The following is a 21,737-nucleotide window of genomic DNA, read 5'->3' on the forward strand; positions in this document are numbered from 1 at the left end:
GCTGTGTAGGCCGTTCACTCTGGCGTCTTTGGGGACTTCACTTCATCACTCGCTTAGTTGAATCTATTGTTTCTTTGCTTCTGCCTTCTTTCCCTTTCCTTTTTTTTTTTTAATCGTTTTTCCCTTTCTTTGGCACCAGGGATTGAACTTGGGTGCTCGACCACTGAGCCACATCCCCAGCCCTATTTTGTATTTTATTTAGAGACAGCGTCTCACCAAGTTGCTTAGTGCCTCACTTTTGCTGAGGCTGGCTTTGAACTTGAGATCCTCCTGCCTCCGCCTCCCAAGCTGCTGGGATTGTAGGCATGCACCGCAGTGCCCCACTCTTCCTTTATTGTTAATTTGCTCCCTAGTTTTGTTTGGTTTTTGTTATTGTGATGCTGGGTGTTGAACCCAAGGCCTCGAGCATGCTAAAAGCAGGTGCTTAACCTCTGAGCTACACTTCTGGCCCCCTCCCAGTTTTGATGGAGTATATATTCAAGGAACTTTGGAAGAAAGGATGCATGAAATGTAAACCTTGAGCCCTTTATTTCTGACAGTGACCTAATTCTGCCTTTACAGTTGAGGTTAGCTACCTTGAGGGACTTGTTTTAAGTTGGATGCACTTTTTTTTTGCTCCTGCCTTCTTTTTCTTTATTCTTAAGTGTTTTGCTGTGACTTAAGTGACTCCTTTGCTGTGTTTTGTTTTAAAGAGTGTGTGAGAGATGTGCTGGGGTCGAATTCAGGGTCTCGAGCATGCCCAGTTCCTTTTGTGTTTGCCTTTTTCTTCTCTGAAAGGTTTTCCTTTTTTCTTAAAAGTTTTTGTTTTGTTTTTCAGTTTCTTTCTTTAGAGTTCTTAAATTTTTCTGAATTTCACTTTCTTAAATGTCGTTTTCCAGAACTTGATGAGGGTTCTCTCCTTCCTTTAGGTTCATTTGTTTTTCACTAACTATCTGAAGCTTTCCTTAGATGTATGGGGGCCTATTTGGTTACCCTGAGATAAGTGACCTTGTAAAGGTCTCCCTCGTGCCCTCTGCAGGGACTTTACAGTCTCACCACTTCCCATCCATCTCCTTACATTTGCAGTGATTTTGTGTGGCAGGAGAAGTCCCCATAGCAGAACACAATCACTGACGAGCTGACTGTGCCGCTGTGGACGGCAGAAACCCCTGGGGGACTGCGGAAGGTCTGGAGTGTTTGCTACTCCAGGAGGTGGTGGGGGCTGGGGCACTGCTCACGGTCAGTGTTCACCTCTGATTCCAAATACCTGGATGCGCCTTTGCTTTTAAATGAGTGCACAGGACTGGGGTGTGGCCCAGCAGTCAAGCCAGGTTCAGTCACCAGCAAACTCCCCTTCCTCCTGTGTGTACCTAGTTCTCACAATAATCCAGTTTTTTATATGATGAAGCCAAAATTTTGACAACAACATATTTAATAAAAAGATCTGTTTCTTTTAAAAGCAGTTCCTTTGAAATTTTGGTTTCTGTTTTTGTTGAACTCACTTTAGGTGTTTTTTTTTTTGGTACTGGTTATGTCCACACACCAGTCATTCTTACTGAGGCATTATCACACCACAGATTAATTATTAGTATCTTTCACTAGACTAAGTTCTTTGAGGGCCAGGACCAGAGCCGACTTGCTCGCTGTCTTGCCACTTGACGCCTGAGTGCTGCTGCTGCAGAGGGAGCATCTCACTGCGCATCGTGCATTCTCCCTCTCCTCTCCTTCCCATTCCCCAGTTCTAACCATTTCATTCTTTTGTACTTTTGAACCCACCTAGCTTCCTCTGTCTTGACTAAAAACACCCTTCTCTAAACTAATATTGTGTCTTACTTGGGCTGCTTTAACAGACTCCTGTCTAGTTTTGGGGGTCCTTGTTATTTCTCCTTCTGGTTGGATCCCCACATCAAGCCAGCCACAACATAAATATTTTCATGACATAAAAATGGTCATGCCGTCCTTCCCACTGCCCTTGGTTAAAACATTTAGTAGATTGTCTTGCGCTCTTTCATTAAATGCTCCCCAATTCCTAATTCTTTAAGGTCGCTTATGAGAATTTACGTGACCTGGCTCCTGCCTTTCTGTTTCTGAAGGGCCTTCTCGGCCTCCTTAGTTTGCGCATGCCCTTCTCAGCTCAGTCGCTCTCCCCTCAGTATGGACAGGCCTGAGGCTGCGTGTCTTCATACCACTGCAGTCGGGATTTTATACTTGACCTTTATCTTCCCCAGGGGATTGTAAACTGGAGGGGCAGTGCCGTCCGTCCTTAAGTCCTCACTGTTGGGTTTTTTTTTTTTGTACAAGTACATAAAAGACTTTCAGGTAATGCCGTTGCCGTGGCTGGTGCCACCTAATGGTGACAAAAGAGATTGATCTGTAATCCAGTTTGTACAGTTGTTGGAATGCAATAAAGTTAGCACTCTTCCCCTGATGTTATCTAGTAATTAGCATTGCCATTTTTATCTTTGAAAAACATTGTCCAAAAGATGTGTATTCCTGGTTTATCTAATCTTATTTTGACTGTTTCTTTTATAGCATATTCTGTAGAAGAACAGAATAACCTCAGAGCCTGTCCCGATGGAGTACTTTTTGAACAGAAGGGTCCAGTTTATGCTGCATGTCAGTTTCCTCTTGCCTTACTTCAGGAATGCAATGGTATAGATGATCCTGACTTTGGCTATTCCAAAGGAAAACCTTGTATTCTTGTAAAAATGAACAGAGTACGTACATAATTTACCTCTGCTGGTGCTTATTTCTAGTATCATCTGTTAAGAAACTGACAGCTATTTTTAGATCATTTTGATTTGAGTAATGCCTTCTTATTAAATGTTATCTTATTGGGGAGTAATTTGCTTAAAAGCCTAGCAGTGATATTTATTCTTTTGAAAAAAATATAGCAGGGCTGGCCACAGTGGCACACACCTGTAATCCCAGCAACTCGGGAGGCTGAGGCAGGAGGATTCCAAGTTCAAAGCCAGCCTCAGCAACTTAGCGAGGCCCTAGGTACTTTATCAAGACACTCTCAAAAAATAAAAAGGGCTGGGGATGTGGATCAGTGGTAAGCACCCCTGGGTTCAATCCCCAGTACCGAATAAAAAAAGAAAAACACACCAGCAAAAAAGATTGGTTCATAGGTCGTTCATGGATTATATTTAGTTTTTATAAGTATTTAATAGTAAAGCATAATTTGGTATTACATGCAAATGTGATGAAATAGTGGAAATAGGAATAAAATCAGATGCAGATGACTCCCTGGGATATTGCAGTGGTAACAGCCTTCTACTCTTAATAGAAGGGGTGCCTGAATCACACAGTCGTTAGCAAACTAAGGAACTGATAGTTCATTATGTGAGAGCAGTAATGGATTAGGGTCATTGTGTAAAGGAAGCTGCTGTCCCTCTATAGTGAGGTGACCCCTACTGCTCTTTAATTGGCATGCTGCAGAGATGCTCTCATAGAGTTGTCCTTTTGAGACCTTTGAAAGTCTCCCTTGAAGAGTGGGATCATTCCTGGTCCTTTACTCAGGAAAGGGCAGTTTCTTAAACAGATGTAGACCTTGCAAGATCCTAAGTTCATGTATCACTGAAGTCACCATTGGTAAGCAAATTGCTATCATTCCTAGTGAAAGTAAAATTTGAGGCTTCTGAAGTTGGCACTACTAAATAAGGAGTTTTCCCCTGTGGAGAACCAGCAAGACCTTGAAGTGCCCAGACTGCTCCTCCTGCAGCCTTGCCACCTGTGCCTTTGAGACACCATGGATGACAGTTTCCATTTTGTCTATAGCATTCTAGAGATCTTCTGAAAAATTGCCTGACAGCATGGCAGATAGCTAGTAAATGATGAGTGAGATGTTTCAACAAGAATTAAGGTGAATAAAATTAGCTAAAAGTAAGGTGAAACTAGATGATGTGTTTGTCAGAGGAATTAAATTTGTTTTCACATAGATGCCTTTTATAATCCCAGCTTGCTGAAAATCTTCCCAATATAAAGTCAGCAGGAGGAGTCCCTGTCTGACAGGACCAACCTTCTGGCTTCATTTCCTTAGGATGACCTCTCTGAATAATGGGTCTGGGACCACACACTTATGGGGTTGTGGCTCTGCAGAACTTGACAGGAAGGCAGCAGACAGGGATCTGTATTAGCATGTGCATACCTAATGTAGCAATTTTACTTGTATAGTCCCAAAGTCATTGCCTGGGCAAGGTTAGTTATAGCTTTTGGTATTATTTTATATAGGTTCCAATGATATTTGTTTTTTAAGAGGAATATTTGCATGTTAGAAGCATTGACATGTAATATGTATATTCTGCATATATATTCAGAATGCCAAAAAGTCCTCTTAAAAATCGGTGGATAAATACCTGTTACCATTCATGTGGTCATGACATGGCAGACGTGAAGTACTTTGGTGTACAGTACAAAATTGTGCTAGGAGCGTCTTAGGTAGATTCTCCCCTGTGTGTGTTTGTGGAACCAGATAACAAATGTGACATTTGGTGACCTAATTTACCCTCCTAAAGGATATTCATTCACGCCTGTAATCCCAGCTACTCAGGAGGCTGAGGCAGGAGGATTGAAAGTTCAAGGCCAGCCTGGGCAATTTAGAGAAACCTGTCTCAAGATGTAAAAAGAAGGGGAGCTGGGGAGTAGCTCAGAGGTGGAACCCTGGCCCGTGCATGTGAGGCTCTGGGTCCAGCACACAGGTTGACAGTTTGTTCTGCCTCTGGAGTTCATTTCTTTTGTTTTTGATACTGGAGATTTAACCCTGGAGTGCTTCACTACTGGTTTGTATCCTCAGCCTTTTTATTCATTTTGAGACAGGGTCTTGCTAAGTTGCTGAAGCTGGCTTTGAACTGGCAGTCCTCCTGCCTCGGCTTCCTGAGCCACTGGGATTACAGGTTATACCACCTTGCTCGGATGCAGATCTTAATCTTTATATTAAATGATTTGTTCAGCTAAATAATTATATTTGAGGTATTTTGGGGGATTTGTTTGTTTTCTTATTTTAAGGTTAGCGAAGTGCACAACTGTTTTGGTTAGTTCTTTGATAGGACATTTTCTGAGTCGCTTCAGTATAGCAGTAAGATGGCTAATTGGCAAGGCACTTATTATATTGACGAGTTCATTTTAATGCCCTAAGATCGAATTAAAGTAAAAGGTAGATGTAACTGAGTTTAATACAGAGTAGAATTAATCTCAACTTTTTGGTCCCTCATCCCTGGACCCCTGTCCCCAGCCATAGAGGAGGTGGTTCCATTGCACTTGTATGGTATTTACGTTAACCAATGTTTCTTAATCTTAGATAATTGGATTAAAGCCTGAAGGAGATCCAAGGATAGAATGTGTTCCAAAGGTTAGTATTTTTTCAGTCTCAACTTTTAAAGCTTCAATGTTTCTTAAAATACCTTAGTATTTTAAGTAAACTTACTCTAGTGAGTTTAGCCATCTTTTTTCTTTCTCACCACATTATAGAAGTCCTTTCTAACACATTCTTGAAGTCCCCGCCCTTCGGCCATAGCCCTTGTCTCTCCTTGTGACGGCTGGGCGAGGGGTTCTCTGTGATGATCTCCCGCCCCTGCCCTCGGGCACACCGTTTCCCCAGTTCAGAGGGTCACGCGTTTTCATCTTAGATGGTCCTTCTGTGTCACGGCTTCTGTCTTGGTGTGTAAGTTGGTGTGCCAACCTTGGTGATGTCTCCCCATCCCTACATCATTTTCCAGGATGCCGTGCAGTTTCCATTTCATAACTTCTTTTGTTTTCTCTCCATGCTGCGAATCCAACTAAGACAAATACGTAGAGGATGGGTAAGAGTTCTGAGGAGGAGCTGTCAATCTGTAAACTTGATTTTGTTATTGTGCTGATGTTTTAGCATTCAACCCCAATTGTTTGTCAGAAGTGTTTTACCTAAAATGTACCATTAAAATTGCTTCTAAAATTGTGGGGGGAGAAATGTAATCCTTTCAGTCCCCAGTGGTTTTCTTATTTGGGAAGAAACTGCTTGCTCATCTGTCGCTCAGAATCCCTTGGGTCTGTTGGGTTCCATCCCCACGGTTTCTGACTCAGCAGTCTGGAGCTCACACTTGCTTTAGAGTATCCTTTGAATTTTGTGAGTACTTAGTCAGTGTTGAGAGTGGACAGTGAGCTAGGAAGTTTGTGTCCTCTCATCTGGGTAGGAGTCTGCGTGTGTGACTGTCAGCAAGTCACTTGACCTCCTTCTCCCAGTTACTTCCAAAGCCAGAATCTCATACTGAAGACCCTGGTTCAGTCCCCAGCACCAGAAACCATTTAAAATGCCAGGATTTCACTTAAAACCACATGCCACATCGAAGCTGAGCTTTCTGTGGTTAATTCGTGTAAAAATCTCACGAGCATGTACTGTCAGTTCTTAAGACAAAAGAACAGTAAGGCTTATAAGATACACGGAGAAAAAGCATTATATGACTTTCTGATTCTCAGGATTTGCTTATGCATTTTGCAGGAGAAAGTTTCTGAGGTTTAGGGAGTGGGCTTGACCCAGGTGGCAGTGCTGGTTTCGTGCAGTGTGGGTACACCGGTATATACGGAGCGTTTGTCCTCACACATGAACTGGCTCTGTAGATGAGCAAGGAATGGCGGGTCCGCGGAGCCAGTGCCACCTAAGAAGCAAACACGCGCACAGGCCGCAGGGCAGAAGCCTTATGCTCTTCCCCAGGGTTTTCATTTTGTAAGTCTCTGGCTGTCATAAATAAGTCCATGTAAACCTGCCCTTAAGGCTTTAAAGGCAGTTTTCTCCTTCCTATCTTTATTATGTACCCTTTGCTTCTAGAATAGATGGGAATCATGTTATTAAAAAAAAATCTAGCTCTAACTGTTCTTAAAAAAAACAAGATTGGAAGAAATTCTTATAAAATTTTGATTCCTAGGCTAGTTCAGTAGGAGCCAGGTAGAGCCCAGGAATTTTAGAGGTGTGGCTGGGTAGGAATATCACAACTACTATTTTCTGTTAGAATTGTCTATATCGAGTGTTCTTCAGTCATTAACATATCTTTTATGCAGTATCTGTATCTTTTATTTCATGTTGTGTCCTTTAATTGCTTTTGTATAAGTGTTTGTACAGAAACCCAGAAACATCTATGACAGAACATACTAGAGTCAAACTTTTAATTTACATTAATTTAAAGGATAATTCCTGCAAAGGATGTAATGTTTGTATTATGGCCTCAGATTTTTCAATATTTCAAGTTCAGTTAAGAAAAATGTATGTACTTCAAGCACTTCTGTGCTTCAAGGACAGATGATGATTTATGAAAGAAACAAAATACACTAATTTTTTAGCTCTGTTTTGTTTTCATTGGAATTTGCTGACCATTAATACATTTCCTAGGGTTAGTTGCTCATGGTTTCCAAGATAGTAAATGCCATTCATATACAGACAAGACTATGACATGCCAGGTGGCATACACCTCTAATCCCAGCCACTTGAGAGGCTGAGGCAGGAGGATCCCGAGTTCGAAGCCTTATCAAATTAGTAAGACTCTGCCTCTAAATAAAATACAAAAAGGGCTGAGAATATGACTCAGTGGTTAAGTGCTCCGGTTCAATCCCCTACCCCCCAACAAAAAAAGAAAGAAAGAAAGAAAACTCTGCCATGTATGCTTCACCCTAAACTGGCTGATTTGGATAATCTATTTCAGTATTTCATGATTTCTAAAATGTTTACTTTCACAAAAGGAATAACATACAAGCGTAATAGGGTGACAAAAAGTGTACCAAGATGATGGCTTAGACCCAAACCCAGGGGACAGTTAGTGGTCTGTAACCCCTGGATGGTTTTAAGCACGTGGCTGCAGTTCTGAGCCTTCGCTCCCTTCTGTAATTGCCCCTGCCCACTTCAGAGTGGTTGGGTCTAAATGAGGTGAATTTGAGTTAAGTGTGACCTCGGTCAGGAAACCGAGGTAAAATACAACTGAAAGGACCTCTTTTCACTGGGGGGGAGTATCTCTTTCTGTGAAGGAAGCTCATATTCAACAAAAACACAATGCAGAAAAGCTACTCACCAATATAGTTGTGACTTTTCCCCTTCACTGTAAAATGTTACTTCGTATGTGGGTGCTGCGTGCTGAGCCCAGGGCTTCACTGAGTTACGCCCAGCCCCAGATTTTTTTTTTTTTTTTTTAATTTAAGGAGTACCAGTGTGCAGTGTATACTGATTTAAAAATGGCCTCCACAGTTTGCTTTCTGTCATCTTGCTCTCTCCTGTTCTTTCCACGAATTCTTGATGTGGCCTGTTAGAACTTGTCCTTCCTGGACGGCGAGGCCATTACTCTTGCTTATGCTCTCTTGCTCATGTCTCCTGTCTGTGCATTTCTTATTCCTGTTCCCCTGACACATGTCCTCCTTGATCATGAGATGATGTAAGCAGAGTAGAACTCATGGTTTGGTTCTTAGTTTTGCTATAGTATTTCATGTATGCTTTTAAAAGTAGAAATCATGAACCTGGTGTGGTGGTGCATGCCTGTAATCTCAGCTATTCAGGAGGCTGAGGCAGGAGGATCACAAATGTGAGGCCAACTGGGCAACTTACCAAGACACTGTCTCAAAAAAAACAAGGTGGAGCACCCCTGGGTTCAGTCCCCAGTACCACCAAAGGAAAAAAAAAACGAAGAAGAAAGTAGAGACTGGAGTGAGTGGTGGAGTGCATGCTTAGCACTCACGAGGCCCTGGGTTCAATCCCAAGACCACGCCAAACACAGTTGGTTTACTCAAATTAAAATCCAAGTGTTTAGTAAGATTTGTGAAGATTTTAAATGCCTGGAATACTAGTAGGCTCAAAATACGAAATGATTGTCATGTGCTCAAAAATTTATTCATGGGAAATGTGGATAAATTTCTCTCAGTCGCATCGTGGTTTCATCTGGTTGTGGTCATCATGGCTACTAACCATAACTTCAGTCCTGAGTGCTGCTTTCTAGACTGGCAGCTTGCAGTGGCCATTGCTTTCCATTTGAAAGCACAATAATTTTATTAATCTCAGGAAAACTTAACAATACCAAACCTGGCCATGTGTTCCTGCTGGCATTTGAACAGTTGGAGCGCAGCTACAATTTTACAGTTGGTGCATGGGTAGAACTAGCTGTAAGTTAGAAGGGACCCTGGTGAAAGAGTACAGGTTATTCACATCATTTTTGAAGAACCAGGATATCTGTGTCAAAGGGTTTTAGTTACATAATATCTGTAATCAAGACGAGCAAGTATCTTCTCAAAAATATACTTGTAATTAATATAGTTGGAGTAGCATTGTAGTTTCTCTGTAGTGTTCCCAATTGATTCTGCTTTAACTGTAAACACATTTTTAAATTCTTTTTGTGACCTAAATGGGTTTCTTTTTTGCTTTTGACTCTAGGATAAAAACATAGCAACTGTAGAAACGTATCCTAATCTTGGAGTTATAGACTTAAAGTACTTTCCATATTATGGGAAAAAACTGCACGTAAGTATTTAGATGTTCTTTTGTTGTACTTACTGTTTTTGGAAATTGAAGTATTCCCTGTGGGGTAGTAGACACATGTTCTGTGAAATTTTTGCCTCAGCTCTTTGGGTTTTAAAAAACAAACAGGAAGGACAAGTGGAATCCTCATGTCTACAGGTAAGAGCACAAAACCAAGCAGACAAGTTAAAGGGCAATTATTTTCAAAATATTATTTTCTCTTTCATTATATGCTTATTCAGTATATTTCAGCATATACCTAAAGTAGGAGGGTACCAAAGAAATAAAAAAGCTCAGTATCCAGATATAACAGTATTGTACAATTTCTTCCATATTTTTCTAGAAATATATATGTATATACATAGAATCATTTATAAGATTTGGGCCATGCTGTGTATATACTATTTTTGTTTATTTAATTTGCTTTTTTAAGTGCAGGGATTGAACCCAGGGCCCTCATACCTGTTAGATAAGTGCTCTGCCACTGAGCCAACCCCCCAACCCCTTTTAACTTTGTATTTTGAAATCATTCCTTCCTTGAAGTGGTTAACATAGTACATGGCACAGAGTTTTCTGTGAGCCCTTTATCACATTTTAATATTTTTCCTCACTTGTCTACGCGTCACCCTTATGTGTGTACATTTGCCCCATCTGAGCCCTTTGGGACTAAGTCGCACTAAGTGCCTCCTGAGCAGCCCGTCGACTGACGCGGGGGCTCCTCCGACCCTGCTCCACGTCTCGCGCCCTCACAGCAGTGCAGGCCTTTTGGGGCGACTTCATGTTCTTCAGTTTGAGTTCACCCGTCGTTTTTCCTGCCTCCTCCCTCCCTCCCGGGCACTTTAGTCAGTGGTGCCTGAAGAAATGTGTCCTCAGCAGGTGACATCAGAAGGGACATGGTGTCGTTGATCCCGTGGATGGTGATGTTGATGTGTTTGCTTCTTTAGTTGTAGTCTACACTGTAAAGTTATTCTTCTACATTTTCATCAATAAGTATCATGTGGGGGGGATATACTTTGAGAGTCTGTAAATTACTGTTTTGGCCAGAACCTTAGTATATGTTGATTCTTGTCTGAGTCAGTTATTAGCAGGATTGTTCCTAAAATTATGCCAGTTTTTTTAGTTTCATCCTTTTCTATTTGATAGTTGTCATTCTGCTGTAAGCAAGAGCCTTTCCTTCTCCATTTATTTATTTCTGTCACTGTAGACTCGTGGGTTCCTATTTAATTCAGGGTTATAATCTGTATAATTACTGTTTTGTTGCTAAGATCATCTCAGGTTTGGCGCGCAGATCTTGAGGTCGGCTTGTGTCCTTCTGACGTGCTCCCGTGATTTTCTGAGCACTTCTTCATGTTCTGGCCTCACGAGGTGCTCCAGATTCATCTTGTGCTTTTCCTGCCCCAGCCCTGGGATCAGCTCTGGTTCCTTTTCGGGAAGAATTGTCTTTAAAAGCCACAATGAAGCTAAAATAATTAGTATATTTGCACCAAGTTGCACTACAGATAGGGTATAGACCTCAGTAAAATCAGTAAGCAGAGCTCATGGCTGCTTACCAAACATAGTATATGAGGCCATAGGGAATACGTCTCTTCCCAAGTGGATTTTTACCTCCTGGGGCAGCAACATAGCATGCTTTTAGATCCTTGTGTGGCCTTTGCTGCTTTTTGGACCAGTGTACAGCACACACATGGAGCAGTCCGAAAAGTTGTCATAAGCATACATTTTTTAAGTTTCATATTATAGAAATGTATTAACACTTTCTGAACCCAAAATAAAACTGGAAATTACTAAAATAAAAAGACCCACACGTGGAGGCAGTAGAAGCCTTCTGTTAAACAACTCTTGAATGAAAAGGTATATTCAAATGAATATTAGAGAATATCTGGACAAATAATTACCTATGGGATACATTCAAAACAGTACTCAGGAAAATTCATGATCTTAAACACTTCATCAATTAAAAAAGTAAATAAGGCAAAGAACATATGATGACAGGTCTAGTTAATAGATTTTTTTAAATTTGCAGAGGAACCAATTCCTAAAAAGGTTAGATGAAGCTACTGTAGAATTTGAATTCACGTGTTTTCCTTTATTTGCCAGGTGGGATATCTGCAGCCATTAGTTGCTGTCCAGGTCGTCTTTGGATCTAATAATACCAGGAATGAAGTAACAGTTGAGTGCAAAATTGATGGATCACCCAACCTAAAAAACGAGAATGATCGTGACAAGTTTTTGGGACGAGTTGTGTTCAAAATTACAGCACGTGCATAGTATGCGTAGGATGTCTCCACAGAATAAATGTTGTGTTGTCTGTCTTCATTTTGCATCAGCTGGACCTGCCATTCTAGAATTACGAGACCGCCTTGGAGAAGGTGTGTGGTACATGACACTGGGTAACGTCGTAACGTGATTCCAGATCATAGTGTTCAGTGTCCTCTGAAGTAACTGCCTGTTGCCTCTGCTGCCCTTGAACCAGTGTACAGTCGCCTGATAGGGACCAGTGAACACCGATTCCGAACACGTAGGATGGGGTCTTGCCCTCTTTTTATGTGGTTTAATTGCCAAGTGTCTAAAGCTTAATGTGCTGTGCTATGTAAATATTTTATGGATTTAACACTGGTTAACTGTCATATTTTGATGCCAACAAAGTTTTTAGGGATAAAATGGTACCTGGCCAACATCAAGTGACTTTATAGCTACAAGCAATGTGTGGAGAAATTCTGTATGTGAGGAGGAAAAAAAGAAAATAAAAGTGGATCTAAAAGTGTTATATCTTGGATTTTTTTGAAAAATTACTTTTTACATTCTGAACTGGTCTGTGGATCTTTTTGATTAAGAGCACAAATGTTTTGTTGTAAACCATGTTTAAAAAAAAAAGAAAGAAAAGAAAAGAAATATGGATGGGATTATTTTCGTGCTGGAACTGAGTCTCTATGGATGAATGTGTTTCACACCATAGAGGACACGGCACCTCCAGGTCAGCCAGGACAAACGTGAGGCTAATTTTTTATGAAATTAAATTCATAAGACTTAAATTGTACAGTAGTTTGTGAAATATCTTATTATTGCTTTTATTTAGCAGACTATGGACACTAATAAAAGATACAAATTGTGAGATATAAAACCTGGAGCTCCGTCGAAGCTGGAAGCCGTGGCGGAGTTGGCGGCAGGCTCTTGGTTGGTTGTCGGTGTTCCCTCTACTGCGTTAGGTGTCTTCTTGGTGTCACTGTCATAAGTCGAGCTGCTTGTTCCTCTGGAGAAAGGTGCTTCCCACATGATCTGTGAGTTTTTAAAGGAGCCCTCTTCTTATTTTTACTTTGCTCCTGCTTAAAACAAAACAAAACAACAAAACCAGAATGTATTCCTTGAGGTTTTCTGTGTGGCTGCGGTTGGGACCATCTGGACACAGCCCAGCTGGCTCACGAGCGCCATTGTGGAATAGTCCAGGGGCCCAGGGTGGCCGTGCCTGGCCAGATGGGCCTCGGTGGCCTGCGGCAGCACTGCTGGTCACTGTGCTGGTCGCTCAGTCAGGTCACGGTGGCAGTGGCTTTCACTTACTTCAGAATTCATTGCAATCGAAGAAAATGATTCTTGCAGAGGTTGGAGTCTTTCCTGGGCTCTGATTGTCCTGCGTGCTGTTCTCAGGCCTGCGAGGCCGCGGGAGGGGCCGCAGCGAGGTTGCCTGCCTTCCGGTGGCCCAGTGTGAGCAGGTCCTCAGCGCTGTCCACTTGACTCCTGTGCACTTCATGCTACTGTTGGGTTCAGTTTGTACTTTGGATTTTTTTTAAATACGCGGTAGATAGGATTTGTTTTAATAAGCCTTAGACAAAAGCAGACTAGATCCCTAACATGAAAGAAGGATGGAGATGTCATCCAAAATGGGCAGCAGGTTTCAAAGAGAAGTGAGAAGTTACAGAATCATTCGGTGCCTCCCTGGTTCAGCAGCCTGGACTCGACTTGTGCCCTGGCTGCTGCGTGACCTTGGGTGCCCTGCCCAACTCTTAGTGACTCTGTTCCCTTCATTCGATGAAGTTGGGGCTTGATCTGTTTTCCATAGGCTCATGTGCCAGGGGATGACACGCCAGACTTCTGGAGCATATGGAGACGGAAAGACGTGGTCCCTAAGAGGCTTTAAAGGAGGTGGGAACAGACAGACTCAGGGTATGCTCTGAGGACAGTAACAGCAGGGACATGGAAGGGGCCACAGAAGTTGGGGTAGGACTAGATTATTCCCAATTTCCTCCTCTTCTCTAAAAATTCGTTTCATTCATTGTAAGGATCCGGGAGACCGAAGTGTTCTGTGGATGGGGAGGGAAGCTGGAGCTGGGTCTGGGATGGGTTCAGGGTGGACTCGAGCCCAGTGTGGTGGCTCATGCCTGTGATCCCAGCCATCAGGAGGCTGAGGCAGGAGGATCACAAGTTCAAAGCCAGCCTCAGCAACTTAGCAAGGCCCTAAGCTGCTTAGTAAGACCATGTCATAAAGTAAAAAGGGCTGGGGACGTGACTCAGTGGTTAAACAGCCCGGGCACAATCCCCAGTATCAAAAAAAAAGCACTTTGGCAGCGTTTCTGCTGCGTTTCAGGTTTTTGTCAGAACTTCAGGATATGCGCACGCTGCCCAGATGCCTCCATGGCCTGTGGATTCTGATCTGTGCGCTCAGCATCCTCCGTGCTGCCCCTTAGACCACAGCCTGAACAAGAGCAGACTGCGGGGCTAAGAAGAACCAGCTCGCACCCGCGGCAGTGGAACCCAGCACTAGTTCGATGGAGCAGACAGATCCCGCCGTCGGTTACCTTGGCCGGTATGAGGTATTTAAAACCAGCACGTTGTATTCCTAGCTGAAGGAAAATGGTGGACTGGTTTTCTTAGATCTCTAAGCTGTTTCACATTGGACTCTTACATCGAAGGCCGAATGTCTCATTTTGGTCACTTGTAGATATTGCTGGATTGCTCGGTCTGTCCCTCTGAACATACAGGCTTCCTTGTCTCATAGTGACATTTTCTGTAGACTGGCACTTGCTTGTTTAAGCTTTGCTGTACTTTATTAATTCCCCCCCCACACACACAGCGGTGAGCTAAGAAGGACCAGTTTGCCCTCTGCAAGCTCTAAGTGTAGTAGGCTTGTCGTCACCGAAGTTGCAGCCTGAGAGGAAGAGGACTCGGCTTCTACCGTCTGCTGGCAGATACCGCGTTCAGGTGGAATCAGTCGGTCCTCTTTTGGATGGACGAGGTAGAAGTGGCTTCCCATCTCCATTTACATTTGACTGCTTAGAAATCGCATATTGCTTAACTGCTCGGCTGCAATTATCTGCAAAATGAGGCTTCAGCCTTGTAAGAATCTGCATAAAATGAAGATAGAGTAGATGTATAATAGAGGCCAGTTTTCAATGCTAACTCTCTTTTTGAGGTTACCGATTTGTCAGGAGTGTTTGAAGCAGTGCTGTTGAACGATTTTCTGTTACCCCATGCGATGGAAGTAGTAGAAAATAGGGTACAGGGTGAAATCTCTTCTGTGGACAGTCCTGCATGAGAGGAGGCCATGTCTGTGAATTTAAAACAGTCCATATAGAATTTTTCTTTTCACTTGTCATCTCTTGCTTCAATAAAGTCAAGTTGGAGTTTAATTAAAACTGAACAGAATGTGCTAAGGGGACCTGTTTTCCAGGTCTGTTAATTCCCACACTAAGGAAAAATGTTGTCTTTGAAACTTAAAGTTCGTCCCCGAGTTTCCCTGAATTAATTAATTTTCAATGCCAGGTGTTGAACCCAGAGGGTGAACCCCTGGGCTACATCCCTAGCCCTTTTGATTTTGCTGAGTTGCTGAGATCACAGACATGCACCGCTGCACCCAGCAGTGGCTGATTTTGAACAAAAAATTTCCTCACGTTCCAGTGACTGTTGTCCTTCAACTAAGCCTTTTTATACCAACTATGGTATTGTGTTTCAGCTTTCAGAACATTCTACAAATGGTTTTTGGATCTGCTTTCAGCAAACTGTAGCACAGTTTTTGACCATTATCAGAACAGGTAGGATTGGTCCTCCATTGATGGATTTACATCTGAAAACAACCAGAAGTCACTCAGGCCCTAAGACTGGTAAGGGCTGGTACTTTCGCCTGAAGATCCCGGCACAGGAGCTGATGAAGGACTGTGTGCCAGTCTTCTGAGATTACCTGTGGGTCCTTAGCATGACTCTGAAGGGCCTTCGTGAACAAATTGCACTGACTGGTCACCCACCAGCGGGTGATACGCTGTCCTAGGCTTGGAGATGTGGCCCATCTGTCAACTCGAATAGAAATGGCTGGGACCGCAGAGCGTGCAGTCCTGCTGCGGGGCTCCTGCCTCAGCAAGATGGTGCCGAGTGTCCCAGGAGGGCAAGACGCTGGAGTGGGACTGTGGCTGTGCTTCCTGGCCTGCGGGCACAGTCCTGGGGGCTCGGGAGGGGCAGAGGAGGGCCAGCTGGAGAGCCAGCGTGTGGCGCATTTTCAGATGTGTTGGTTCTGGGCTTCTCCCCGGGGTGGCTAAGAGCAGCTGGGATGGATGCACAAAGGGCTGCGGTTTCCTGTCCAGTGCAGGGAGTTGGGATGTCCTGAGAGACGCCGTGTGGCATGGTGGAAGGTGGCAGTAGCCAGAGGGGGAGAAACGGAACCAAGAGAGGAAGAAAGAAGAACCAGCGTCCAGCTGGAGTACGCAGAGCGCCCTTCTGAAGAGGCGCGTCCTGGCGTGACCTGCGGTTGAGGTCAGAAGGAAGTTCAGGGCTGCATGGCCCGCACCTGCTGGTGTCAGGCCCAAGGTTACGTCACATGGCAAAGGGACTTTGCAGATGGAATTAAGGTGGCTAATCAACCTTACAGTCGATTTTGGTTTGGGGGGCTTCCTGGGTAACCATGGAAGCTGAAGCAGAAGCGAGATTCAGCGCGGGAAGGTGTGCCCACAGAGCTGCACTGTGAGGGGACGTGGAAATTGGGAGAAGGACGTACGCTGCCTGCCACCAGCGGGTTTGGAAGCCCAGCTCGGCCCTGAAGCCCGACCAGAAGTCCCGGCTGAGCCACATCGTGTCCAGACTGCTGACCTACAGGAATAGGAGATGGGAGGACTGTTGAGCCACCCGTGTGGTCCTTGTCACTGGGCGAATCGTCTCAACAGACTCAGTACCAGCCTGTGCTGCTCAGTCGTGGCTGCTGTGTCCGGGTTAGAGGGGGGTGCTGGCTCCTCAGTGTCTGCTTTCCCACAGCTGCTCCAGGGACCACAGGGAACTCGAGGCGCTGGCAGTGCAGAGCCAGGGTGAAGGAGGATCTGAGAGCGAGGCCCACGATGGGCGCGACCCCCAAGAAGGCCAAGCAGCGGTGTGGTGTGGGTGGCCCCTGGTCTTCTGCCCTTTGGCTTTGCAGGTACTGGTTTCTGGCCTGCTGCTGAACCAGGCTGCCCTGCGTGGCAGGCAGAGCTGGGTGTGCCCAGGCCATTTCCACCTCCCTTGCTTTCTTCTGTAGTCCTGGGCTGGCAGGGGCCTGCAGCTGTGGGTTCGGCCATCTGAGGACAGCGTGCTACAGGCCCGACCTTCAGTGGGTCTGTCAGCGCACCCTTGTTCTTGACGGATGGGGTAAGCTTCTGGAGGCCAGTGGCTTGAAGAGAGGGAACTCACCTCATCACCAGGGAAACTGCTAACTGGCTGTCATATCTCTTAAAATATATAAAAAAATAAAGTATGCCGGGGCCCAGGCCTGTAATCCCAGCAATTTTGGAGGCTGAGGCAGGAAGATCATAAGTCAGGCCAACCTCAGTGTTTTTGTGGGAACTTCAGCAACTTCTGGAGACTCAAAAAGGGCTGGGGACGTAGCTCAGTACTAAGTGTCCCTGGGTTCAACCCTCGGTTCAATTTTTTTGCACCCCGTGTGGCAGGTGCTGTGCTGAGAGTTGGGGTACATTGGTCAAAGCAAGACGCTTAAGATGGGCACCTGGGCTGTGACCACTGCTGTGTAGCCCTCTGGGCAGTGACTCTTTTCTGTCCTCCCCTCTAGGGAAGGTGACGACCTTGGGAAACTAAGTTCTGAGGCCAGTCCCGTAGCAAGCTTGTCACTCGCGCCTTCCTGGTCCCTGGTGGCACTGGTGGGTAGGGCAGCCCTCGGCAGCCTGCAGCGCCTCTTGCTGAGACCCACGGAGCTGTGGTCACAGGCCTGTCCCCAGGGCTGAGCTCCAGGGCTCCTAGGAAGCCTCACGTGCTCTGACGTGGTCTGGATCCGTCCGCAGGGCAGTGTGTGAGGTCACTCCAGGAACAGACCCCAGGCCGGCCAGAGGCAGGGAGGCCCGGGTGCAGAGCGGAGGCGCAGCGGTGGCTCCCTGACCATCTGCCTGGCCGACAGTCGCCCAGTCCTCCTCAAGGGGTGCCGGTTTTTCTTGGATGCCTTGGTTTTGTTTGTCCTGTGTTGTTGCTGCACTGAGGATGGAGCCCAGGACCTTCCGCTGGGCTCTGCCACGGAGCTGCCCCAGCCCTCGGGCCCTCCTGAGGTGGGTGTCTTCCCTGGATGGTCTCGTCCTTGGGGCAGAGCATGGCACCCACCCCCAGACCTGCCCTGCACCTCCTTCCTAGGTAAGTGAGCCCCTGGCCTCTGGAGTGAGCGGTCCTCTCGAGGTGGCCTGCTGTCTCTGACCGGCCACCGCCTGCCAGCAAGGCCTCTCCACCCTGCCCACGCCCGCCGCCCGCCACCCGGAAGTGCCGTTGGGAGCTCCCAGGGTTCACAGGTCGCGTGTCTGTCCGGTTTAGACCTAATCACATGCTGTTTGTGATGCTGTCCGTCTCAGCTGTGGATTGTCATCTCCTTGAGGGCAGCCACCTGGACTCTGGTGACTTGGGACTCCTCTGTCACCAGGAGGGCCTATTAAGGCACTGGTAGCATGTGCTGGCCGCTGTGATGGGCAATGGCTGACTAGCTTGCCCTGGAACCTGCCATGCACGTAGGGCTGAGCACCCGACTCCACCCAGGCGACCATCCCAAGTCCAGCCAGGCGCCACAGCTCGGGGACCTTCTGGCCGTCCAACAGAGCCAGCAGCAGACACTCGGTCCCCTTGGTTCCTGTTTCCCACTTGCTGTTGAGAAGTGGGTGTGTGTAGGAGCAGCCTGACCCTTTGGGGCGGTTAACCTCACAGCAACTCCCAAAGACGCTGAGTCGCAAAACACAGGCGCCTAACCATTGACACACATCCCTGCCTTTTTTTGGAGACACGGGTCTCACTTTGTTGCTTAGGGTCTCACTAAGTTGCCGAGGCTGGCCTTGAACTTGGGATCCTCCTGTCTCGGCCTCCTGAGTCATTGGGGCTACAGGAGGGCACCCCCACGCCTGGCTAGCACACAAAGGCATTTGCTCTTAAGAGATCTTCTCCAGCGAGACTGCAGTGCCTAGAAGGGCTGTCGCCGTCTCTGCCTGCCCTAGCCTGCTACCAGGGATGGATGGCTGCTGGCTAGAACCGGGCTGGGGATCCCCTTGGCCAGAGGCTGGGTCTGTGCCCTTGGGGTAGTCGCTGACCTCTGCTGCTCAGGCCTGGGGGGCGGTGTCACAGGTGACTAGGCTGTTAGGGACTCTTGACCCAGTCTAGTCGTCTGGTTTTGACTGTCTCTTCTAGGCTTCTGGGGCCATTTCCTCCCTGCCCATTGGCCTCCCTGGGCAAGCATTGTGTTCACGGCTGCCACGCCCAAGGACCGAGGTCCGGGGGCTGCTAGTGAGCCTGGCCAGTGCCGTGTGGCCAGGGCTGAGCCCAAGCTGGGGCTCTGCTGTTTCTTGGCTTGGAGAAAACAAGCCAAACCATGCTGGCACCCCACGAGCGGGAGCTGGCCAGGGCTCCTGTCGCCCCTCTTCTGCGCCCGCTCCTGCTTGGGTCAGCTTATCTTGCTACCACCAGCCAGCTCCCTGTGGCCAGGCAGTACCGCGCCTCTCTCCTGCTCTCTCTGCACTCACCCGGCAGGAGCGAGGACAGAGGCTCGTAGAAGGCCAGATTTTCAGCGCTGCCCAGGTCACCACACCGAAGGCGGGGGCATGATTTGGTCATCTGAGACTGAACAAAAGGTCCGCCATGTGTTTTTGTACCGGGATTGAAGCCAGGGCTAGGCAAGCACTACCACTGAGCACACCCCCCGTCCAAGGCCACACGCTTTGTACCAAGGAGTATGTGGTTCACTTACTCATTCATGCGAACGGAGAGCCAAATCCGGTGTAACAAACAGGTTCCCCATCGGAGGCCCAGAGACTCTAGTAGCTGAGACATTATTCTCACTTGCTTCCCTGGTACTGGGAGTTGAGCCTGAGACTCCTGCTGCTGTGCAGCCTTCCTCCCTTCCAAGTGAGTGTCCCCGCCACGGAGGTCCAGAGCCCTTCAGAAACCCCAGGACGCCTGCAATGTGTCTGGGGGCGGGACAGCAGTAAATCCGCGGTCTGGAGGAGAACAGGGCGGGCTGTCATTCAGTGGCAGCACTGCCTGGCACCCAGGACCCCTGCTTCCATGCCCATCGCGAAGAATAAAGCCAAGAAAACTAACAGACTGTCCTGGCAGTGTTTTCTACTGTTAAGGACCATGACAGTCCTGGAGAAAAGTTGGAATTGTGGTATACATGGGAAGTATTTTATGGGATTTGCAAAATAGAAAGTAATGTATTTGGACATCAACCAAAATTTCTCAAAAGGCCGCTCATCTAAGGTCCTCAAACGAGCAGATTAACGAGCAACGTCCCAGTCCGTGGTGCGCAGCCGTGGTCTAACCTGATCCAGGACCCTCGGCAGCAGTTGGTGTTTGCTGAGTCTTGCAAACAAAAACCTAAAACAAAACAGGCAGGAGATGCTTTCTTGACCAACTGCTGCAGCCACTGGGGAGCCCCCGTCCCTCCCGGCCCCCAGGGAGCAGAGCTGGCTGAAGCCGCAGCCTCAGTGGCCCGGGTTGGCCCTGCCTGGGTGTGGCTGCCTGTCCTTTCCCTGTTTACTCTGCCCACAGTGTTTCTCCTGGTCTCCCCCCATCCGCTCGGGGTCTGCTTGTGGTGGTGACTGGAAGTGTCACGGGCCTGCCTGCCCCGGCAGGCACCTGCCTCTGGCCAAGGCCCAACCCTGCACTCTGCTTTTGCCCTTGGGGCTCGGTGGAGCTGTTCAGAAAGGATTCGGGGTGTGCAGGAAATGAGCGGAGACTCCCCTGTGCCGGCAGGCGTGTTCCTCTGGCCAGACTTCTTCAACCTGCACGGTCAATGCACAGACACGTCTCCTGGCGCAGGCCCAACAGGGAGGAGACAGCTGCCCTTGCATTCGTGACCCTTGGAGTCATGTGCAGTGGTGCATGCCTGTAATCCCAGTGGCTCAGGAGGCTGAGGCAGGAGGATCGAGAGCTCTAAGCCAGCCTCACCAGCTTAGCGAGGCCCTAAGTAACTTAGCAAGTCCTTGTCTCTAAATAAAACATAAAAAAGTGCTGTGGATGTGGCTCAGTGGTTAAGCTCCCCGGGTCAATCCCTGGTAAAAGGAAACGTTCCTTGGGACTTTAGAGGCCCTGGAGCCTGTGTTGTCCACCAACACTCTGAAGGTGGAATCTGCATGAGGACTCTGTGGGGCTGGAGCCCGGGCCCTCGGGCTTTTCCAGCTGCCTGCCTGCCACCTCTGCCCTGCTGCCAGGGTCTGAGTCAACAGCTCAGTGAGCGCTGCAGGCAGCCGCTCTGCTCGGCCCAGCTTGCCCATGTGTTCAGGCAGGCCAGAGGCCGGGTGGGAGGCCAGCCACCCTATGTGCAGGACGGTGCCAAGGGGGCCACTTTCCACAGCCCTTGACTTCCAAGAGCACTTTGGGTTTTGTTCTTAGAGATAATTTCTAAAAGCCTTCACTGAAATAAAAAAAATCTGCCCCTCTCGTTCCCAACTTCCACTGGTTTGTTTTTTGAGATGCTGGGGACTGTGCCCGGTGCACTCCAACACTGAGCTTTGGTCCCACCTACCTCCCCTGCTTTTTTTGTTGTTTCTTAAGTGATTTTTCTATATATTTTCAGTTGATGGACCTTTCTCTTATTCATTCATCTGCGGTGCGAGAATCCAACCCAGGGCCTCATACGCGCAGGCAAGTGCTCCAGCCTGAGCACAACCCAGCCCCTTCCCCGTGTTTTTTGAGAGGGGGTCTCGATAAGATGCTGAGGCCTCCCGCCTCAGCCTCCCAAGTTGCTGGAATGACTGGCGTGTGTCACCGCGCCCAGCCCTGCTGCGGTCGGTAGTGATTCATAAACCGAACTTTGGAAAAAGTAAGGACAGGGTACGTTTGCTTTTTGGATGGTGGTGGGCAGACTGGA

General features: G+C 47.0%; 1 protein-coding gene across 6 annotated transcripts in view; it reads left to right on the forward strand.

Moving 5' to 3' along the window:
- The window catches only part of ATP1B3 (ATPase Na+/K+ transporting subunit beta 3), a 37,031-nt gene extending 24,822 nt beyond the window's left edge, over positions 1 to 12,209 (forward strand). For 5 of the 6 annotated variants that reach the window (XM_079155958.1, XM_079155961.1, XM_079155963.1 and 2 more), the window contains 4 exons: positions 2,512 to 2,696; positions 5,279 to 5,329; positions 9,359 to 9,445; positions 11,540 to 12,209. In XM_079155958.1, coding sequence (XP_079012084.1) covers positions 2,512 to 2,696; positions 5,279 to 5,329; positions 9,359 to 9,445; positions 11,540 to 11,710 — 494 coding nt within the window. In that variant the 3' untranslated portion in view covers positions 11,711 to 12,209. The remainder of the gene's footprint in view (positions 1 to 2,511; positions 2,697 to 5,278; positions 5,330 to 9,358; positions 9,446 to 11,539) is intronic. The other variant, XM_079155959.1, reaches the window with a different exon arrangement.
- Positions 12,210 to 21,737: the final 9,528 nt, after the last annotated feature.

Source organism: Sciurus vulgaris, assembly GCF_902686455.1.
Source record: "Sciurus vulgaris genome assembly, chromosome: 10".
Lineage (NCBI taxonomy): Eukaryota > Metazoa > Chordata > Mammalia > Rodentia > Sciuridae > Sciurus > Sciurus vulgaris.